At 37.8% G+C, this 18,888-nt stretch overlaps 1 protein-coding gene across 1 annotated transcript in view; it reads left to right on the top strand.

The window, feature by feature from the left end:
* Positions 1–18,888, top strand: part of LOC126092321 (cytoplasmic dynein 2 intermediate chain 2-like) — a 103,563-nt gene that overhangs the window by 65,639 nt on the left and 19,036 nt on the right. The window contains exons 6-8 of the mRNA XM_049907853.1: positions 3,165–3,357; positions 8,476–8,660; positions 18,311–18,465. Coding sequence (XP_049763810.1) covers positions 3,165–3,357; positions 8,476–8,660; positions 18,311–18,465 — 533 coding nt within the window. The remainder of the gene's footprint in view (positions 1–3,164; positions 3,358–8,475; positions 8,661–18,310; positions 18,466–18,888) is intronic.

Below are 18,888 nucleotides of genomic sequence, written 5' to 3'. Positions count from 1 at the left end.
CACTGAACTGTAAAATTGTATTGTCCACCTGCTTACCTGATTGATAATGTGTTTGCATACTGTGCAGCAGGCCCGGGTTCAATTTTCAGCTGTATTGGAGATTTTCTCCATTCGTGGACTGGGTGTTGTGTTGTCCTTATCATCATTAACACACAAGTCTCCCAGTGTGGTGTCACCTGGAATAAGATTTGCAATCCAGCGGCCAAACTTCACATTTGGGCCTCCTGGCCAACAATACCACATGATTATTTTTTTCATAAAATTGTATTAGCTGTCAAACTCATGAATAATAACAATCAACAACTGTAATTTTCCCCACATCAACCAGCACAACTTTCGTCATGCACACACAATAGGAAACTGGACATATGTAGCCTCATCATAGCATCTTAGTACACACACACACACACACACGCACACGCACACACACACACACACACACACACACACACACACACACACACACACACACACACACCACACCCATGGCTGTGTGTTAATATGTGTACTGTTACTAGAAAAAGAACGAGAACACAAAAGTGACTGTAGATACGGTTTTCTGTTTCGGTTATCTATGCTTTGCACATCAGCCTACTGTAGGCGAGTGGTTGTCTTTTCCTTACTTTATTTAATGTCCATACTAAGTGTAAGATGTAGCTTTGTGGATAAGTCACTGAGTGTCAGAGTACAAATCCCAAGATCCAGGTTTAATCCCCAGTTGGTCCAAGGGTTTCCTGCATCACTTATAGCTTTTCTCACCCTTGCCAATGATTTATTGATATGGAAAATGTCAAGTTGCACCATGGTTCAGAGTCCACAATAAACTGTTGATCGCCTACAAGTCAGTCAGTTCAAAGGTTGTAGGAAGACAGGAGCACACCACGTCCAATGCTTACGTGCTCAGTAAAGCACTGTGCTGTTCAAACCAGACTTCAGGATGAAGAGAGATTTACTATTTTTTTTCTTTTACAGTGTACAACATTTCCATGCTTACTGTTTCCTAATGGTTGAAGTTACACCTTTTTCAGTAAATAATACATTAAACAATTCGTTTTTCCCAATGCAAGATATTTTCCAAGAAAACTATTAAAAATAATATTACTATATACAAAAATGTTCACTTATTTATCTTTTTAAATAATATTACTATATACAAACTGTTGTTGGAGGAAGGCAATGGCAAACCACCTCCACTAGGACCTTGCCTAGTACTGCAGTGCGGGTCTCCCGCATCGTCCTCTACGCTCTGTTACGGAGTATGGGACTTCGTCGTCGGACAAAATGTTATGATTTATGACTGTTTTAGGCATCAATTTTTTGTGAGTGGAAAAAGAGAAGAAATTCATGACACATGGGCCTAAATTCTTACTAAAAGAGTTCTCTGTGTGTTAAGAAATGGCTTTATAATTGTCCAAGGTCACTAACTAAATGCTGTCAAATCCTGCCTACCGATTTTATGCCATTTATTTTAGTTCCATTGTAAATATTTGTGTTTTATTCTGTCTTACCGACTTCATAATCTAAAGACTTTTTGTTTGCGATGATATAAACATTGCAATAAATAGCAAATCAAGTGTAGTCTTAGATCAGCCTATAAAATATTTGTGGACATTAATCACTGGTTCCTAGCCAATTCTTTGTCACTAAACTTTGAAAAAACACACTACATGCAGTTCAGAACTTGTAGGGGGTGTCCCACGAGTATATGCCTAACATATGATGACAAGCAGATAGAAGAAGTGGACAGTGTTAAATTCTTGAGATTACAGCTTGATAATAAATTCAACTGGGAAAAGCACACCACAGAACTGCTGAAGCGTCTTAACAAATCTTTATTTGCAATGCGAATTGTGTCAAACATAGCGGATATAAAAATGAAAAAGCTGGCATACTATGCTTACTTTCATTCCATAATGTCATATGGGATTATTTTTTGGGGTAATTCATCAAGCCAAGCTAAAGTTTTCCAGGCACAAAAACGTGCAGTAAGAGTTATATATGGTGTGAACTCAAGAACATCCTGTAGAAGCCTGTTTAGGGAACTGGGGATACTAACTACTGCTTCCCAATATATTTATTCTTTAATGAAATTTCTCATTAAAAATATATCACTTTTCAGACCAACAGCTCAATTCATGGAATCAGTACTAGAAACAAGAGTAATCTTCACAAGGATTTAAAGTCACTTAGTCTTGTACAAAAAGGTGTGCATTATTCAGGAACACACATTTTCAATAACTTGCCAGCAGCCATAAAAAGCTTAACAAGCAATGAAATTCAGTTTAAAAAAAGCCTAAAGGATTTATTGGTGGCCAACTGCTTCTCCTCCATTGATGAATTTCTCAGTAGAACCAACTGATTTGTGTGTGTGCGTGCGCGCGCGCGCGTGTGTGTGTGTGTGTGTGTGTGTGTGTGTGTGTGTGTAAGTACAATATAACTTCTGCACTATTTCAGTGCAGTAATGTGTTCATTGTAAATAAGTATTAGAGTAGTTGTATTATATGTTTATTACCTTATAAATGAATAAAAAACTTATTTTTATTTTAAATTCAGTGCATTAGTATTTGTAAAATGATTCTTTAATATAGTGTCCATTAAAAAATGATCATTCCACTTGAGACCTGTGGAATGGTACATTAGCGTGGAATGGTACATTAGCTTACTTGTTTGAGTTGTAAATATTTGTCATGTATTGTTGTTTTTCTGACATGTTCCACATCCTGGGGGACCTCCTCACTATGGATCAATTGGAATGAAAGTAAATCTAATCTGTGTTTCTGTTCATTATGAAGTCATAAAATTTATGTTCTATCACTTGGAAATTTAAAAAAATTATTCCATTTACAGCTTGTTGCTCAAACCTGTGTTAGAAATTAATATGTACAAGTATCAAAGATGAGTGTGGACTAACAATATGGAATAAGTGCCTCTTTATACTGAACCTCTTTGACTATAGTTCTATTCGGATGCTTTGTTTTTATGTACGTGTACCCAGTTATGTTATGCTGTGTTAATATGTGCAAAATAAAGTGTCATGCACTTATTACTTGTATTTTGTGGTTGCTATTAAACATTCATATGTAGATCCACACATCTAATAAGCATATGAAGCCATGATGTGGCAGTGGCTATTACATTGGGCTATTGATGCATTATTTTTGCAGGTCATGTTGTTGTATGGAAGGAAGGTGGTGAAATTGAGATGAGCTCATGTTTACATAAGGATATGGTCAGTCAAGTGCTATGGCTTTCAGAGCATATGAAGTCTCAGCCATTACTAATATCATCAGGCAGAGATGGTCGCCTACTATCTTGGCATGTCTCTACCACTGGAAGTAACTTACAGCTGGCTGTTGGGTATGTGAACTGAAGCACTTACATTATGTTGTACTTAAGAGTAGTTTTTCCCTACCCAAAGTAGTAGAGCTACAAAATGAGAGTATTTGCAGTAGTATCCTTAGAACTGAATAACAAATGAGATTCAGAGAACACAGAAGAGTGAGAGAGAAAAATTGTGTAGAAAACATTTGGATCATAAATTGAATGAGGAGCAGTTGAAGCTAGAGAACAGTCTAAAATGTGAATAAAAGATGCACTTGTGCAAATAAATGCAAGAAATTAGACTTGATCTAAGAGCTAATAAATAAAGTACACTAGAATACTTGTCAATCATATTTCAGAATCCATTCTCCAGAAAAGAAGAAATGAAACTAGATTGAAAGGATGATAAGAAAAAATCAACACTGTAGTGGACTGCCCCGACAGCCAATCCACTATGACTGGTAGCCGAAAGGCACGCGTTTAAGCTCACGCAGGCTGGCGTGAGGTCTGGAACAGTTATAGGAGTTGAGTCTAGTAAAAAAAGGAGGTAACTGGTAGAATACTTAACTTTAATCCACAATTGGTGAACATCTCTCTTGACGGTACATGCATCACAAGGTTAATAACAATTGATATTGGTGCCTTGCTAGGTCGTAGCAAATGACGTAGCTGAAGACTATGCTAACTATCGTCTCGGCAAATGAGAGCGTAATTTGTCAGTGAACCATTGCTCGCAACGTCGGCTGTACAACTGGGGCGAGTGCTAGGACGTCTCTCTAGACCTGCCGTGTGGCAGCGCTCGGTCTGCAATCACTGACAGTGGCGACACGCGGGTCCGTCGTATACTAGCGGACCGCGGCCAATTTAAAGGCTACCACCTAGCAAGTGTGGTGTCTGACAGTGACACCACAAACACTGCTCGGAATGCAAGAAAACTGAAACATGAATATTTATTCCTGTGATCAACGATGAGCCGAGCCATGGAGAGGTTATGGAAAGAGGAGAGGAGTGCAGTTGCAGCAGCAATTAATAAAACAGGCTTATTGTCAGGGCTGATTAGTTTACAGAGATAATGGATGAAATGAAAGAAAACACCATGGATAATGTGGCTTGAGAATACCTTAAGTGGTACATTGAAATCTAGTAGTGCCAACAAATTCAAGGCAAGTAGCTGGCTAAAAGTTGAGATTCACAAAGTTATAAAAGATATACTGTATAAGAGAAAAATTTCTGCATGTTTCTCTTGTATATATTTAACTAAATTTCATTTTTTATTATGGAAAATCTGGGGTGGAATGTAACAATATTATGAACAGGAAAGTTGCTACTCACCATATAGTGGAGATTCTGAGTCGCAGATAGGCACAACAAAAAGACTGTCACAAATAATGCTTTCACCCAGTAGGGCCCTCTTCAAAAATAGACCCTGCACACACACACACACACACACACACACACACACATACGGCCACAGTCTCAGGCAGTGTGCTTTCAGTTGCCTCAGACTACAGTCGTATTATGACTACTTCATTGTGTTGGCAGGTTTCAGAATAGTTGTGTGTTGTGTACAAGAGTGGTACCCAGTTTCTAAGCTAGGTTGTTGTGGGAGAGGAGGTTAATGATAAAATAGTTTTGAGATTTCATGACAGATGGCTCTGAGTGCACATGCTACTAGTCAGTATCCATATTCTGAATTTCTTCAAACTGATACATCTGTCTGTCTGGTGGTGCAGGGTAAGAGTACAGTATATAGGCACACATTTTGTAATTTTTGAACAGTGTTTGTTATTACTAGCTGAATTATTACTTATTACCAGCTTAAATTTATTGCAGACCTCATTTAGCCTCTGTCCTCTCTCATTATTATTACCGAACCCATATTCTTCAGTGATTCTTTCTTCTGTTTCTTCTACCACTGCTACATTTCATTCGCCCATGATTATTAGATTTTCATCTCATTTCTACACACTGAGTGACACATTCATTATCCTCATATTTTCTCTCTCTCTCTCTCCCATCATTCTTCAACTTCTGCTTGTGACATCAACATGTATACTTGAACTTTGATTTGCTGCCAATTCTGTTAAAAATAATCCTATCGCTAAACTGATCACAATAACTCACTCTCTGCCCTACCACTTTCTATTCATGATGAATCTTCTCCTGTTACACCATTTTGTGCCACTGTTGATATTTATCTGGCCAGAAGTCTTTATCTCCTTTTCATTTAACTTTACTGACCCCTCTATATCTAGACTGAGCCTTTCTGTTTTGTTTTTCAAATTTTCTAGCTTCTGTACGACAATCAGACTCCTCATATTCCATGCCCCCACTTGTAGGATTTGTTATTCATTTGTTATTCAATCTTTTGCTCATAGTCACCTCCCACTTAGTTGTCCCCTCCCAGAGACCCAAATGAGGGACTAATCCAGAATCTTATGTCCATGGAAAGATCTTCATGACACTTTTAATTACAGTCTACATATCCTGAGAATACACATTATGTGTCTAAATCAGTGGTGCCCGTTGTCTTCTGCATCCCCATGCCACTGAATATTGCTGAGTCTTCTAGTTTTTAGAGGCAGTTTATCACCCCAAGGGCAAGAAATTGCTCTGAAACTCTGTCTGCTTCTCTGCCTTCTTTGATAAGCCCATTGGGAGAATGAGGGTGACTTCTTAGAACAGAAGTCTTCAGCCAACATTGCTGCTGATTTTTATTCAAAATTTTAGCAGTGGCTAAGATCAGACATGGGGCCCACGATGTTTGATTACTAGTCAAAGATGCTGTCCATAGAGCACTGGGACTTCATCAGGTTTAACATATTAGTGAGGGAAACACTTGACAGGAAAATGAGATTTGAGCACTAGCGATTATATCTTAAATGTGCTATGATGTTGGTGTCGTGCTCTTCAGTCCAAAGACTGGTTTGATGGATCTCTCCATGCTACTCTGTCCCATGCAAGCCCCTTCATCTCTGGGTAACTGCTGCAGTCTACATCCATTTGACTTTCTTGTTGTACTCCTCTCTTCGTCCCCCTCTACAATACAATTTTCACCCCCCCCCCCCCCCACACACACACACTCCCCTCCAGTACTATACTGATGATTCTTTGGTGTCTCAGAATGTGTCCTATCAACAAATCCCTCCTTTTAGTCAAATTGTGCCATAAATTTCTTTTCTCCCCAATTCTTTTCAGTACCTCCTCATTAGTTACCCAGTCTGTTCTTCAGCCCTCTTCTATAACACCACATTTCAAAAGCTTCTATTCTCTTCTTGTGGGAACTGCATATAGTAAACATTTCATTTCCATACAAGGCTAGGGTAAAGGGAGGCCACAGCCCCCTCTCTGCTCTTCCTCCTCCTCCTCCCCCCCCCCCCCAATCTCCACCTCCAGTTCACTGGGAAAGGAAAAAAATAGTGTACTCAGGTGGGTTCTTTTCCCCTCAATAAAGTGATTTAAAAGTCAGTATTACACTAGCTTTTACATGGACAGATATGAAAATTGTTTATGGCTACTTACAAGATGCCATTTGTCTTCCAAAATATTAAAGATATACCATACCCCCCAAGTCTAGGCCCACCGCCTACAAACTATTGTATGGACACACTTCCTACACTCCAGACAAATACCTTCAATAAAGACTTCCAGTCAGTTAAATTTATATTCAATGTTGACAAATATCTCTTCTTTGGAATCACTTGTCTTGTCATTGCCAGTCTGTATTTTATATCCTCTCTACTTTGATAATCATCAGTTATTATATGGCCCAAATAGCAAAACTCATCTTACTTCTAGTGTCTTGTTTCCTAATCTAATTCCTTTCGCATCACCTGATTTGATTTGACGACATTCCATTGCCCTTGCTTTGCTTGATTTTGTTAATATTCATCTTATTCATTCCTTTCAAGACACTGTCCCTTCTGTTCAACTGCTCTTCCAAGTCCTTTGTCAGCTCTGACAGATTTACAATGCCAATGACAAACTTCAAAATTTAAACAATGGAAAGTGCAGGAACGAATATGTACAACATTAGTAAGAGGATAGATTGCTAATCAAACAAGAAAGTGCATCTCACACACACGGGATTGCTATCTCTGGTCGCAGTGGCCTGAGATAGAGGTCATGTGCACTTGCTTTTTTTTGTGTGTGTGTGTGTGTGTGTGTGTGTGTGTGTGTGTGTGTGTGTGTTCTTTTCTTTTCTTTTCTGTCTGCTGAAGCAGGCTCTGGCCAGAAGCTAAATGTGTAACAGTCTTTTTGTTACGTATGTCTGCATCTCAACGTGTCATCTTTAGAGTGAGTAGTAATCTGCCCTCTGAATAATATTGTTGAAACTTCAAGTTTTTATTTTGTCTCCCTGAACTTTAACACACATTTAGAAACTGAAATAAGCATACCACTGTATTCACAGTATATAAGATTAACACTCACAGACAGTTAAGAAAGCCACAAAATCACTGGAAAGTAATGACGTTATTTAGATAGACACACAAGTTAATGCTCAGACAGTGAGAAACAACTCTTCACTGAACAGAAGCATTTGGAGGTACCCTTTGTTTTCACAAAAATGTTTACTGAAAGAGTTGATGAAAACTGAAATTGATGATAACTGAAATTGATATAAACGAAGGTACTACCGCACTCTAATAATTCAACATCCATCTCAGTTTCTTTTTTTTTAATTTTGTGGTGTCTAATTTTTAATGAAATGTTGGAATTCAGATAAGAACAATATGTTGAGAACCTGTGATGGCTGTGGCTCAACCCTTTTAGGAGCAATGTCAGTTAAGTATTATTTTTAAGCATGCATTTTCACATCAAAGTAAAATATTCAGTTTTATTCCTGCAGTGTTTGAAAGGATTGAAATAACATCAGATCGTAAGTTAGGGTTGAGCTGAAGCATGTACAGTCTCTATTAAAGGAAAAAAGTTTTTGCCTTCTGTTGTGGCAGAGTAATTTGGGCAGTGAAACTACTCCTGGTATTGTTACATAATTTCAGTATAAAAGCTATGAATATTTGTTGTCTTACTTTTTTAAACAAGAAATAACAGCAAGATTGGTAGTCTAATAAGCATACTTTGGATATAAATAACATTACATTTCCCTGTGTCTGAATGAAGGGATTAAAATGTGATTTGCTATGTTATGAACAGGTTTATGATTACAATGGATCATGGGATTCAACGAGTTCATTCACCTCTAGGATCACATGGTGTAGGCAAGGAGTTGGGCATCATGTGCTTCAGCTTCTTTAAGCAGGATTCTTCATCATTTGTGGTTGGAGTGGAGGGGGGAGGAGTTCTTCGCTGTTCCACACTTACTTCAAAACCCTCAACAGGTAAATTGTTACAATGATATATGTGCCACAGTACTTGTAATAAAAAACGTGCATTTTCACACTGGCAGGATCACAAACAGTTTTTTTCGCGTAATGTGCCACTGTATAAGAATCTATGCGTATTCAAATCAAAGTCTATGTATTGGAGCTAATTTCAGAAACTAATTTAGGGATTTTGATACTGTTTTCACTAATAGATAAACTGTTCATAAGAAAGATTTTGTGAATAATTTGTAAATATTGTGTGCAAATTGGCTGAATTGTGAGGAATTAAAGTCTCCAGCTTTTGTAAAAATTGTGTTGTTGCCATCTCATGGTGAATGGCAGAACTCCTTGGAATCGTATAAGACCATGTTACTGCAACACTAAGCCAGCACGAACTACCACTACCAGTAAGCTGGCAAGAGCTACAACTACTAGGTGAGGCTGGTGCAAGCTACTGGGGGGGGGGGGGGGGGGGCTGGTGCGAACTACTGCTACGGCGAGGGGGGGGAGGGGCGGGCTGGCAGAAGCCACTGCTGCTGGAGAGGGTGGCACAAGCTACTGATACCAGGAGCAATCTGACACAAGCTATCACAACGAGGAGGAATATGGCGCGAGCTACCATTACCAGATTAGAATGGGGCAGGGGGGGGGGGGGGGCATCTGTCACAAGCTGCTACTACTGGGAGAGGCTGACATGAGCTACTGACAACTGTAGGAGGGTGGTTAAATCAACCATTACCGGGGAGGCCAACATGAGCTACTGCTACCAAGTGAGGATGACACAAGTTACCACTACTGGGAGAGGCTAGTGCTACTGGGATAGGCTGGCGCAAGCTACTGGTACTGGAAAGGCTGGCACTTCCTAAATGACCTGCAGTGCAGGATGTATTAGATACTAAGCTAATATGAACATATTTTTTAGTATAGAGTTAATGTTTAAGGGGTGTGAGGTGAACTGAGGAAAAGGTCACACACAAAGTGTAGCTTGCAGTGAACTGGTGATGGATTTGGTGGCAGGCAAGTGGCCATAGCTCGCATCAAACTGGCCCTGAAGTCAGGCAGTCTGGGTGGATTGGGTGACACAGTAGCTCGTAGATCCCATCATTGCCACAAGATGTCACTCCAAATGCCAATTAAGTGTGGAACAGATGACATTCGTGCCCCTCAGAACTTTCTTGACGTGCACTGCTTTGATTGTGTTTAGTTGTATGAAAAATGTTGATATTATGTTGCCTAATGGTGTTTTCCTATTTTTAATCATAATTCTACACAGTGGCTGTAAACAGAATTACCACTATGCCAGAAAAGTTATCCAGCTGTACATACTTCCTGCTACCCTGTGCAAAGCTGGGGTGTGTTGATGGTTCGTAATAATTACCAAATACCAATGCATGCTCCCCGGCCCCACCGTCAAGGTACTAATGTGAGAGCTATACTTAATACTGAATATATTGTCATGCTGTTCAAAAAATAAGTTTTACTAGATATTTGTAGTCAGATGGAAGAAAACAAATATGATTGAAGACTTTTACTGAGCCAGATGATTTTCTGATACTTTTTAAGAAAATAAACATGCATTGTTCAAAGTAACTGTTGGCGAAGGATTCCCTTCTCCATTTGTAATTGGTCTATTTTTAATTTGTACTTGAGGTAAATATCACAGTATCACATTTAAATATTTTATAGAGTTTTTTAATTAATCTTTCTACTAGTTTCAATTTTTACAACTTGTAACATGGATGACACTTATTTCCTTGCCTGCCATGACAGAAACAGCTCTCTAAATACATAAACTGTTTTCTGTCTTGTAAATCTTGTGTTGCAAGTTGTCGTCATCTGCTGCAGCACTTGCCATAACCCTTTATGACTTATTTTGATTCCCATCTGCTTTGTACTGTAATTATTGTTAGGGTTGATTTATATTTTAAGTTACCTCATTGTGATCTTCAGCTCTGAGTAGTCTATGAGCTCCCAGCTTGTTAAATATTCTTATTTGTAGAAAAACTTAATTTTTACTAAAAACCAGGACTTGGCAACTCCAATCTTTTAAGGCTTTTACTGCACCTTTAAATACAGCACACATTATATGTTAAGTACCTCATTACAGGAGACATTCTGGGTAACAAATAACAAGTTTTGTTATTTTGTTTTCCAATACATACATATACAGGATGAGTCAGGAGGAAATGTACATGCTTTGACGGGTGATATTACTGGTGATTCTGAACAAAATGACCAGGATACGTTGTATTGAGATACTGTGCCACTGGCTGTAGGGAATGTGTAGGAGCTCCGTCATGCTGAAAGTATATACGAGCTCGTGTTTCCAAAGGGATATCCTCCATGTATTCTGGTAACACATTTTGAAGAAACTCAAGATACTGTGTCCCAGTAAGATGGTTGTCTAAAACAACTGGACCGATGAGTTAATCATCAATAATACTGCCCTACACTTTGACTAAGAAACATCATTGAAAATTCATTTCCACAGTAGCATGCAGATTTTTATTTGCCCATACATGAGAGTTTCCCATGTTGTTGATTTCGTTGCGGGTATATGTTGACTCATCAGTGAACAGAATATGTGGAATTAATTATTCATTGGCAATGATCCATTGACAGTATTTTTGCCGGGTGGAAGCATCTCCTTCATGCAGATGTTGTACACTCTACGATGAAAGGGATACAGACAATGCTCATGTACTGTGTATATCACTCGTGTTTTTGGAATACCAAGTTGGGCAGCAATTCATCTAGAGCTAGTAGTAGGGTTGCCTTCCACTACTTGAAGAATGTTCTCAACTTCATTAAGAGTTTGTTGTATGGGACGTTCGGAGACAACATTTACGCTGGGAAGCATATCACGCTCACGCAATCCGTGAAACACCCTGCTAAACGTCCTGCTATCTGGCACTCTGTGATTTGGAAATCGTTGTTGGTATTCTTGCACAGCAGCTCCAGAATTCCCACTGGATAAACCATAGAGAAACACCATGTCAGCATACTCTGCATGTGTGAAGATCAGTGGCATTTTCACTATACAAAACTATGTTCATTGTTCATGTAACAACACAGTGGTTCAGTGCACTATGACAAGCACTGTTGGACTGAGACTTGAGGTAAACAACTGCACCATGCCCAAGTAAACTGCGTAGTGACTCGCTTCATAAGGACAACACTACATGTTTCCCGTTCCTAGTTGTTTTCATGTTTACTTGGAAATGGTTAAGAAAAGGGCATATGTTTATTAGGAGTGTTTTTGTTCAGAATCACCACTAGTATCACCCCTCAAAGCACGTCTCTCACCTCCTGACTCACCCTGTATATATTATTGATATAAACTTCTGGTCATTGGTATTCCTTGACAGCGTCGCTGGTGCAGAAGACTGTAAGCTGCTTTGACTAGTTTGCCCATCAATACTCCTCCAAATACATCTTCAACTCTCTTGTAATGGCACAGAGACCAGGCAGAATACCTCGTGCAAATAATAAAATACACAAAATAGGACTTGTTCTCTAATAAATATTCTTAGATGATAATTAAAACTTTATATTCTGAACAATTATCTGGGAAACAAAAATGCATATAATTCTACCTAATAAAGTGATTTATATTCAAAATTAGTTTGAAGATTTCACTTTCACTCAACAAAACTATTTATCTCCAAACTATAACTATATAAATCAAGAAAATCATGTTCCCTCACATTATCATGTATACCTATCTTTGTGTAGGAGATGACAATGTCATTTATCTTTTTATTGTATTACTGTATTTGTTAAATTACCTACTGTTACATGTTTATTTTGCTACATGCTGTCCTTGCAGTTCATATTCTCATATTCTCTTAACACTTCCTCAAGTAAGTTACAGTAGTAAACTCATTTCGCCTAGTTACAAGGCATCTTCAGTGGATGTCATTAAATAATTCATGTTTTTTTTATTTTCATTTACACATACAGGTTATCATTTTCACCCTATGATTTAAAACTGTTCATCAAGGTTTTTATAATAGATATAAAATTACTTATAGATCAGCATCTAATTCATTATTTTTAAGCCAAACAGCTTTCTCTCAGGTGGCAAACTGGTTGAAAGTTTGCAGTTTTCCTTTTGGTCACTGTTTTCAACATAGTAATTTAACTGCTATTTTCTTTGTATATAGTGTCATTTGTTTCTGTAAATATAGCCAACTTTCACAGGTTTTTCTTTCAACTGTTATTTCTGTGAATATATGTGTGATGATGTACGTTTTGTTGTTGTTGTTATTGTTATTGTTGTTGTTGTTGTTGTGTGTGTGCATGTCCGTGCATGCGAGCGAGTGCTTTTTTATTTTTTGATTATTTTTGTATTGTGTTTTTATTGTATTTTTTCATATACATTTATATTTTTGGGAGAGAAATGGGATTTGTGATTACTGTCTGTTACAGGATCAGTAAGTGCAAACAGTGAGTAGTTACTCATATTCAGTGGGTCATTTGGTAGCATCTTCCTTTCAGCCTTTGTTTTGTACATGTGGTAATTTTCTTGTAGGATTAGGTGGTTCTTTCATTATTTATTTAACTACTTTCTTGCCTTTCTCACTTGTGGTTGGTCAGTGATTATTTTCTTATAAATGTTCTACAAAAGTTGAGCTCATGTCCCATATTTCCATGATTTGATATGTTCTTTGTACCAGGTGTCAAATGTTCTACTGGTTTGTCCTACATATCTTCCATCACATGGGTTGCATTGTAGTTGGTATATTCCTGCTTTCTAGTAGATGTCTGTGTCTTTTGGTATTTTTGAAATGTACTTTTAGATTGAACTATCTGTTTTGAATGTTTTGTTTACATCTTGTCTTTTGAATAAGTTTGTTATTTTATGTGTGAGTTTGTGCTTGTAGGTCGGTGTGTACCATCTTGAATCTTCTTTCGTGTTTTCATGTACTCTTCGTGCCATTGTTGTTCTGTAGCTGCGTACTTGTTTGTGTGGTGTTGTGTTGTGCTATTCCTTTTGGCTGAGTATGTGTCATGTTTATTGACTGTGTTTGTTTAAGTTTGTGGCTAGATTACTATTGTACCCACTGTTTATTGATATTTGTATGATGATGTCATTTCTTTCTGGTAGTTAATATTAAAAACAGTTCGTCAAATCTTTGTACTCAATAAACAGACTTTATCTCAAAAGTTACATAAAACTTGTGTACGGCTTGCAAATAATGTTAAAAATACAGCTGTTTTATCTTATCTGGTTAAGAAAGTTGAAAGTTACCCAGACACTATCATGAAAGAAATTTAAGAAAAATGTAAGAAAAAGATGACACAGCTCATTAGAAAACAAATACAACACATAAATGTGAACCATAAACAACCTGAGCACTCACACCAATTTTACCCAAGACTGATGTTTCCAGAATGAGATTTTCACTCTGCTCAGATGGTAGAGCACTTGCCCGCGAAAGGCAAAGGTCCCGAGTTCGAGTCTCGGTCGGGCACACAGTTTTAATCTGCCAGGAAGTTTCATATCAGCGCACACTCCGCTGCAGAGTGAAAATCTCATTGTGGAAACATCCCCCAGGCTGTGGCTAAGCCATGTCTCCGCAATATCCTTTCTTTCAGGAGTGCTAGTTCTGCAAGGTTCACAGGAGAGCTTCTGTAAAGTTTGGAAGGTAGGAGACGAGGTACTGGCAGAAGTAAAGCTGTGAGTACCGGGCGTGAGTCGTGCTTCGGTAGCTCAGATGGTAGAGCACTTGCCCGCGAAAGGCAAAGGTCCCGAGTTCGAGTCTCGGTCGGGCACACAGTTTTAATCTGCCAGGAAGTTTCATGTTAGCGCACACTCCACTGCAGAGTGAAAATCTCATTCTGGAAACATTATACTGAAATTACTATGTGAAACCTATAAAATAGAAGAAGATGAAACTATAAGAAACACCTTCAATTTAATACAAGTCATAAAAGACATAAATCCCAGACACAGCTGCCCTTCTCTCTCTCTTGACATGTAAGCAGAAACAATAAACATCATAGAACAAAATCTGAAGGATAACAGCCAACCACCAGATGAACACATCACAGAAATATACAAATTGCTGGAACTGATAACTGAATAGAACTTGCAGTTTGATAATGAGGACTGTTTACAAGCAGACGCCCTACCAATGGGATCCCCATTGTCAACGTAGTGGCTGCCATTCTTTTAATATGTCAATAAAATTTAAATCTTCGACCCGCCAGGGTAGCAGAGAGCACTAATGAGCTGCTTTCTGGACTCGGGCCGGCGTGCCGCCCCCGGATCAAATCTGACCAGCAGATTACTGACAAGGGCCGGTATGCATGCCAGCCTGGATGTGGTTTTTAGGCAATTTTCCACATCTTGCTAGATGAATACTGGGCTGGTCCCCACTTTCTGACTTGCAGACATTTGAATGTTCGCACTGTTCCATGGCTTATACCAGATGCAGACAGCTAGGGTACACTATTTCCGTCCCGCGGGATTCGGGGTGGCAGCAGGAAGGGCATCCGGCCACCCTCTGCAACTAACATTGCCAAATCAATAGTAAGAAGGCTGACTCCACGTTGAAGCAGGACAAAGGCCCCGCAAAAGAAAGAAAGAAAATTTAAGTCTTCGTTGTCTCATGTCACCACATATGTCTGTGTATTCTTCTATTTCCTTATTACTTCTTAGCCCTATTTCCTTATTACTTCTTAGCCTATAAGTTTCTCCATCAGTAATTTTGGGGCCTAATATTTTCCTAATAATCTTTCTTTCTTTCTTTTGAATTTCTTCAGCATCTCTCTTTATGTTTAAAATTAAAGTTTCTGCTCCATAAAGACTTTAGAGTTTGATTACAGTGCTGTAATGCCTAATTTTTCTGAATTTAAAAAGTGATTTTCTATTATAAATATTTTGTGTTAATTTGAATGCAGTTGCCATTTTTTGACAGCAAACTTAATGCAGCTTTTTCATGACTGTTTTCTTGTATGATTTCCCCCAGGTATTTGATATGGGAAACCCCTTATATTTTTCCATGTTTTGTGTCCAAAAACGTTCGTACTTGTTTGTTGCATGTCATACATTTGTTTTTTCGAATGATGTTTGTAGTCCTACTTTTTCCACAACTTCTTTAAGAATTTAAATTTGTTTTTGAGCTGTGGTAATATCCCTAGTTAAATTTGCCACATCATCTGCAAAGGTGAGGCAGTCTACTCTAATATTACTTCTACTTAACTTGATTGATTGGTCTGTGTTTTGACTCTACTTTTGCTCTCGCCATTCTGTAGTTACCTGTTTCAAAACAAAGCTGAACATTAATGGGGAGAGTACATCTCCCTGTCTAACACCAGTCTTTATATTAAATAGTTCAGAAATTTTTCCCATGAATTTAACTGTTGAGCTAGTGTCAGTTAACATTTCCTTAATCAGTGTTAGAGTGCTATTATCTAGTCCCTTTTCCTTCAAAATTTTGAAGAGAGATTCATGATTAACTTTTTAAAAATCCACAAATGTACATACAATGTTGTTACTAGACATCCTTTGGTGCCCAAGGATTAGTTTTAAATTCAGAATTTGCTCCAGGCAGGATCTGTTTGGTTTGAGTCTGCTTGGTACTCACCAATTTTAGCTTCTAACTGTTCTTGGGCTCAATCAAGTAAAAATTGAGAGAGAATTTTGTATGTGACCAGGAGAAGAGAGATTCGTCAGTAATTATTAACATCAGTTCTATCCCCTTTGTTATGCAATGGATGAATTAGGGCAATTTTCCAGTCCTCGGGTATTTTCTCTGTTTGCCAAATAAGTCCTATTAGTTGGGTGATCTTTTTATAGTGTTAGGGCCAGCTGATTTTAGTAGTTCTGCAATTATACCACCTTCTCCAGATGCTTGATTGTTGTTACTGGTAAGTCTTGTAATTTGCTTAGCTATTTCGATTTCATTGGGTTCTTTAGAGTTACGGTTGGTGTTGTTAGTTTGCTGTGGTTGGAATTTATTCACTGGTTCTACACTGTTTAATAGTTTTTCAAAATTATAAGCAATTACCTTACAATTTTCCTGGTTGTTAAGAGCCAAACTGCCATTTTCATTTTTTGAAGCAAAGACTTTCAGGTTGTTAGATGGTTATTTTTGTTTTGAATGTCTTATAAAAGGTTCTTGTATTGTTCATTTGGAAGTCTTTTTCGGTTTCTAAAAGATGGGCATTTTTGTAGGTTCTTTTAGTCTTTCTGGTTAATTTAGACGTTTCTTTTCTTACAGTTAGAAAGGTGGTGTATGTAATTTCAGTGTGGTGGTATACATAATTTCAGTGTTGTTATTACTCCAATTTTTGAATGCTGTTTCACTATCCACATTGTCAAATTCACTTGTTAGAGCTAGGATTATTTTAAACTTGGACATTTAAAATTTCTTTATATTAGGGTGTGAAATTGCTACATTATTAATATGAAATTCTCCAATAAATGTATTGGGTACCTGTCAAGTTTTTTTTTTTTTTTTTTTTTTTTTTTTTTAGAAGCATTCTTTTTAGAATGTGTTGACATGAATTTAAGGTTAAAATTTTTGCACTTTTCAATAAATCTTTGGTCATTTTGATTTGTCCATTTCAGCACCCACCGCTTTCTTATATTTTTTGTCTTTACCAAATCGAGCATTAAAATTTTAACATGGTATGGGGGAATTTTTAAGATTAAGATTTCTAATGTTTCCCAAGCTTCATTAATTACTTCAGGTTCTTTACATTGATCCTCAGTGATTGTCATATGGGCATTACTTGAAGTGTGTGCTTTATTTGCTCATTGAAGAGCAATTGTCATTAGCGTACTATTAATGCGTTTTGCTTTCATTATTGAATTTAAAATATTTTTGGAGACTGCAAAAGCAACTCCCAAATGTAATGTATTGTTAGGTATTCTTTTATCAGTTTGACTTTTAAAAAGACGGTAATTGTCAAAATCCATGGTGGTGGTGTCCATCATTCAAGTTTCTTGAAGTGCCAAAATTTGAATCTTCTGTTCTTGTAAGATATCTCCCAATTAATGAAGTTTGCTTGGTTGCAAAAGTGTTTGCATGTTAAGTGTTGTAAATAATTTTTTTTTTTTTTTTTTTTTTTTTTTTTTTTTTTTTTAAGTTGGTCAGAGGAATCCATCTTCCTGTGTTGAATCACATTGCATTTTAACCTGACCATCCCAGAAACCAAAAGACCAATTGCACTGGTGCTACTGGTGGTAGACTGATCTGCTGGGGTAATACTGTGATTATCAGAGTGCTCCACATTGATTGTACCTGGAATCAGGTGGGGTTGAGTAGACTGATTGAGTGAACTCAGTGTTAAGACTGGAAGTGTTAGTTCCAGAATATAAATTTCAGCTGCACCGCAGGTAAACAGACTTTAACATTTATTATCAAAAACCTTGAGGAACTGTTTAAAATCTGTTATCTATAAGTTCAGATGATAACCTGCACCTGCAAATGAAGAAATAATGTATTATTTCAGGACACGCATTAAAGATGCCTTGTAAGTAAGGTGGAACACATCTGGGTGCAGAAGATAAATAAAAAAACTGAATATGCAGCTTGCAAAATGTGTTTTTCTGTTGAACTATGTAATTTATATACAGCTGCTGCAAATATGTCCACCATAAGGAACTTGTTATTTTTTGTGCATTTATCAAAATCTCTCTTTCTTTTCAGTATCTGATCCTGATATTCCACTGACAGATCCAGTACTTAGTTCATTTCAGCATCACGTTGGTGCTGTAACATGTGTTATGTGTTCACCTCATAATCGCGATCTGTTTGTATCATGTGGGACTGATGAGATGCTCCACATTTACAGCTATTTGCAGGTGGGATCTCAAGTATAAGCCATTTCCTTATATAAATTAATCAGTAATACCAAGTGCTCTACCATAAACTAGGTCTACTTTGCACGTAGAGGTGTTTCACTCATTTCCGATACATGGCACCACCTGTCATACCACCAGATGCTGGGCCTTTGGGGGATGGTGGGTGACAGGAGAGTTAAGGCACAGGAGATCCGTTTTGGGAGGGTAAAATTAGTCTGTGAAGGCCTCAGTGAGACCCTCAGTGTATTTCAAGAGGGACTGCTCGTCACTACAGATGTGACAGTCACGGGTGGCTAGGCTGTATGGAAGGGTCTTCTTGGTGCGCAATGGGTGGCAGCTGTTGAAGTGAAGGTGTTACTGGTGGTTGGTAGGTTTGATATGGAAAGAAATACTTATGTAGCCATCTTTGAGGTGGAGGTTAAA

This window comes from Schistocerca cancellata, chromosome 7, assembly GCF_023864275.1.
Source record: "Schistocerca cancellata isolate TAMUIC-IGC-003103 chromosome 7, iqSchCanc2.1, whole genome shotgun sequence".
NCBI lineage: Eukaryota > Metazoa > Arthropoda > Insecta > Orthoptera > Acrididae > Schistocerca > Schistocerca cancellata.
The sequence above is the reverse complement of the archived record's forward strand: the minus strand, read 5'-3'. Positions and strand labels throughout refer to the sequence as shown.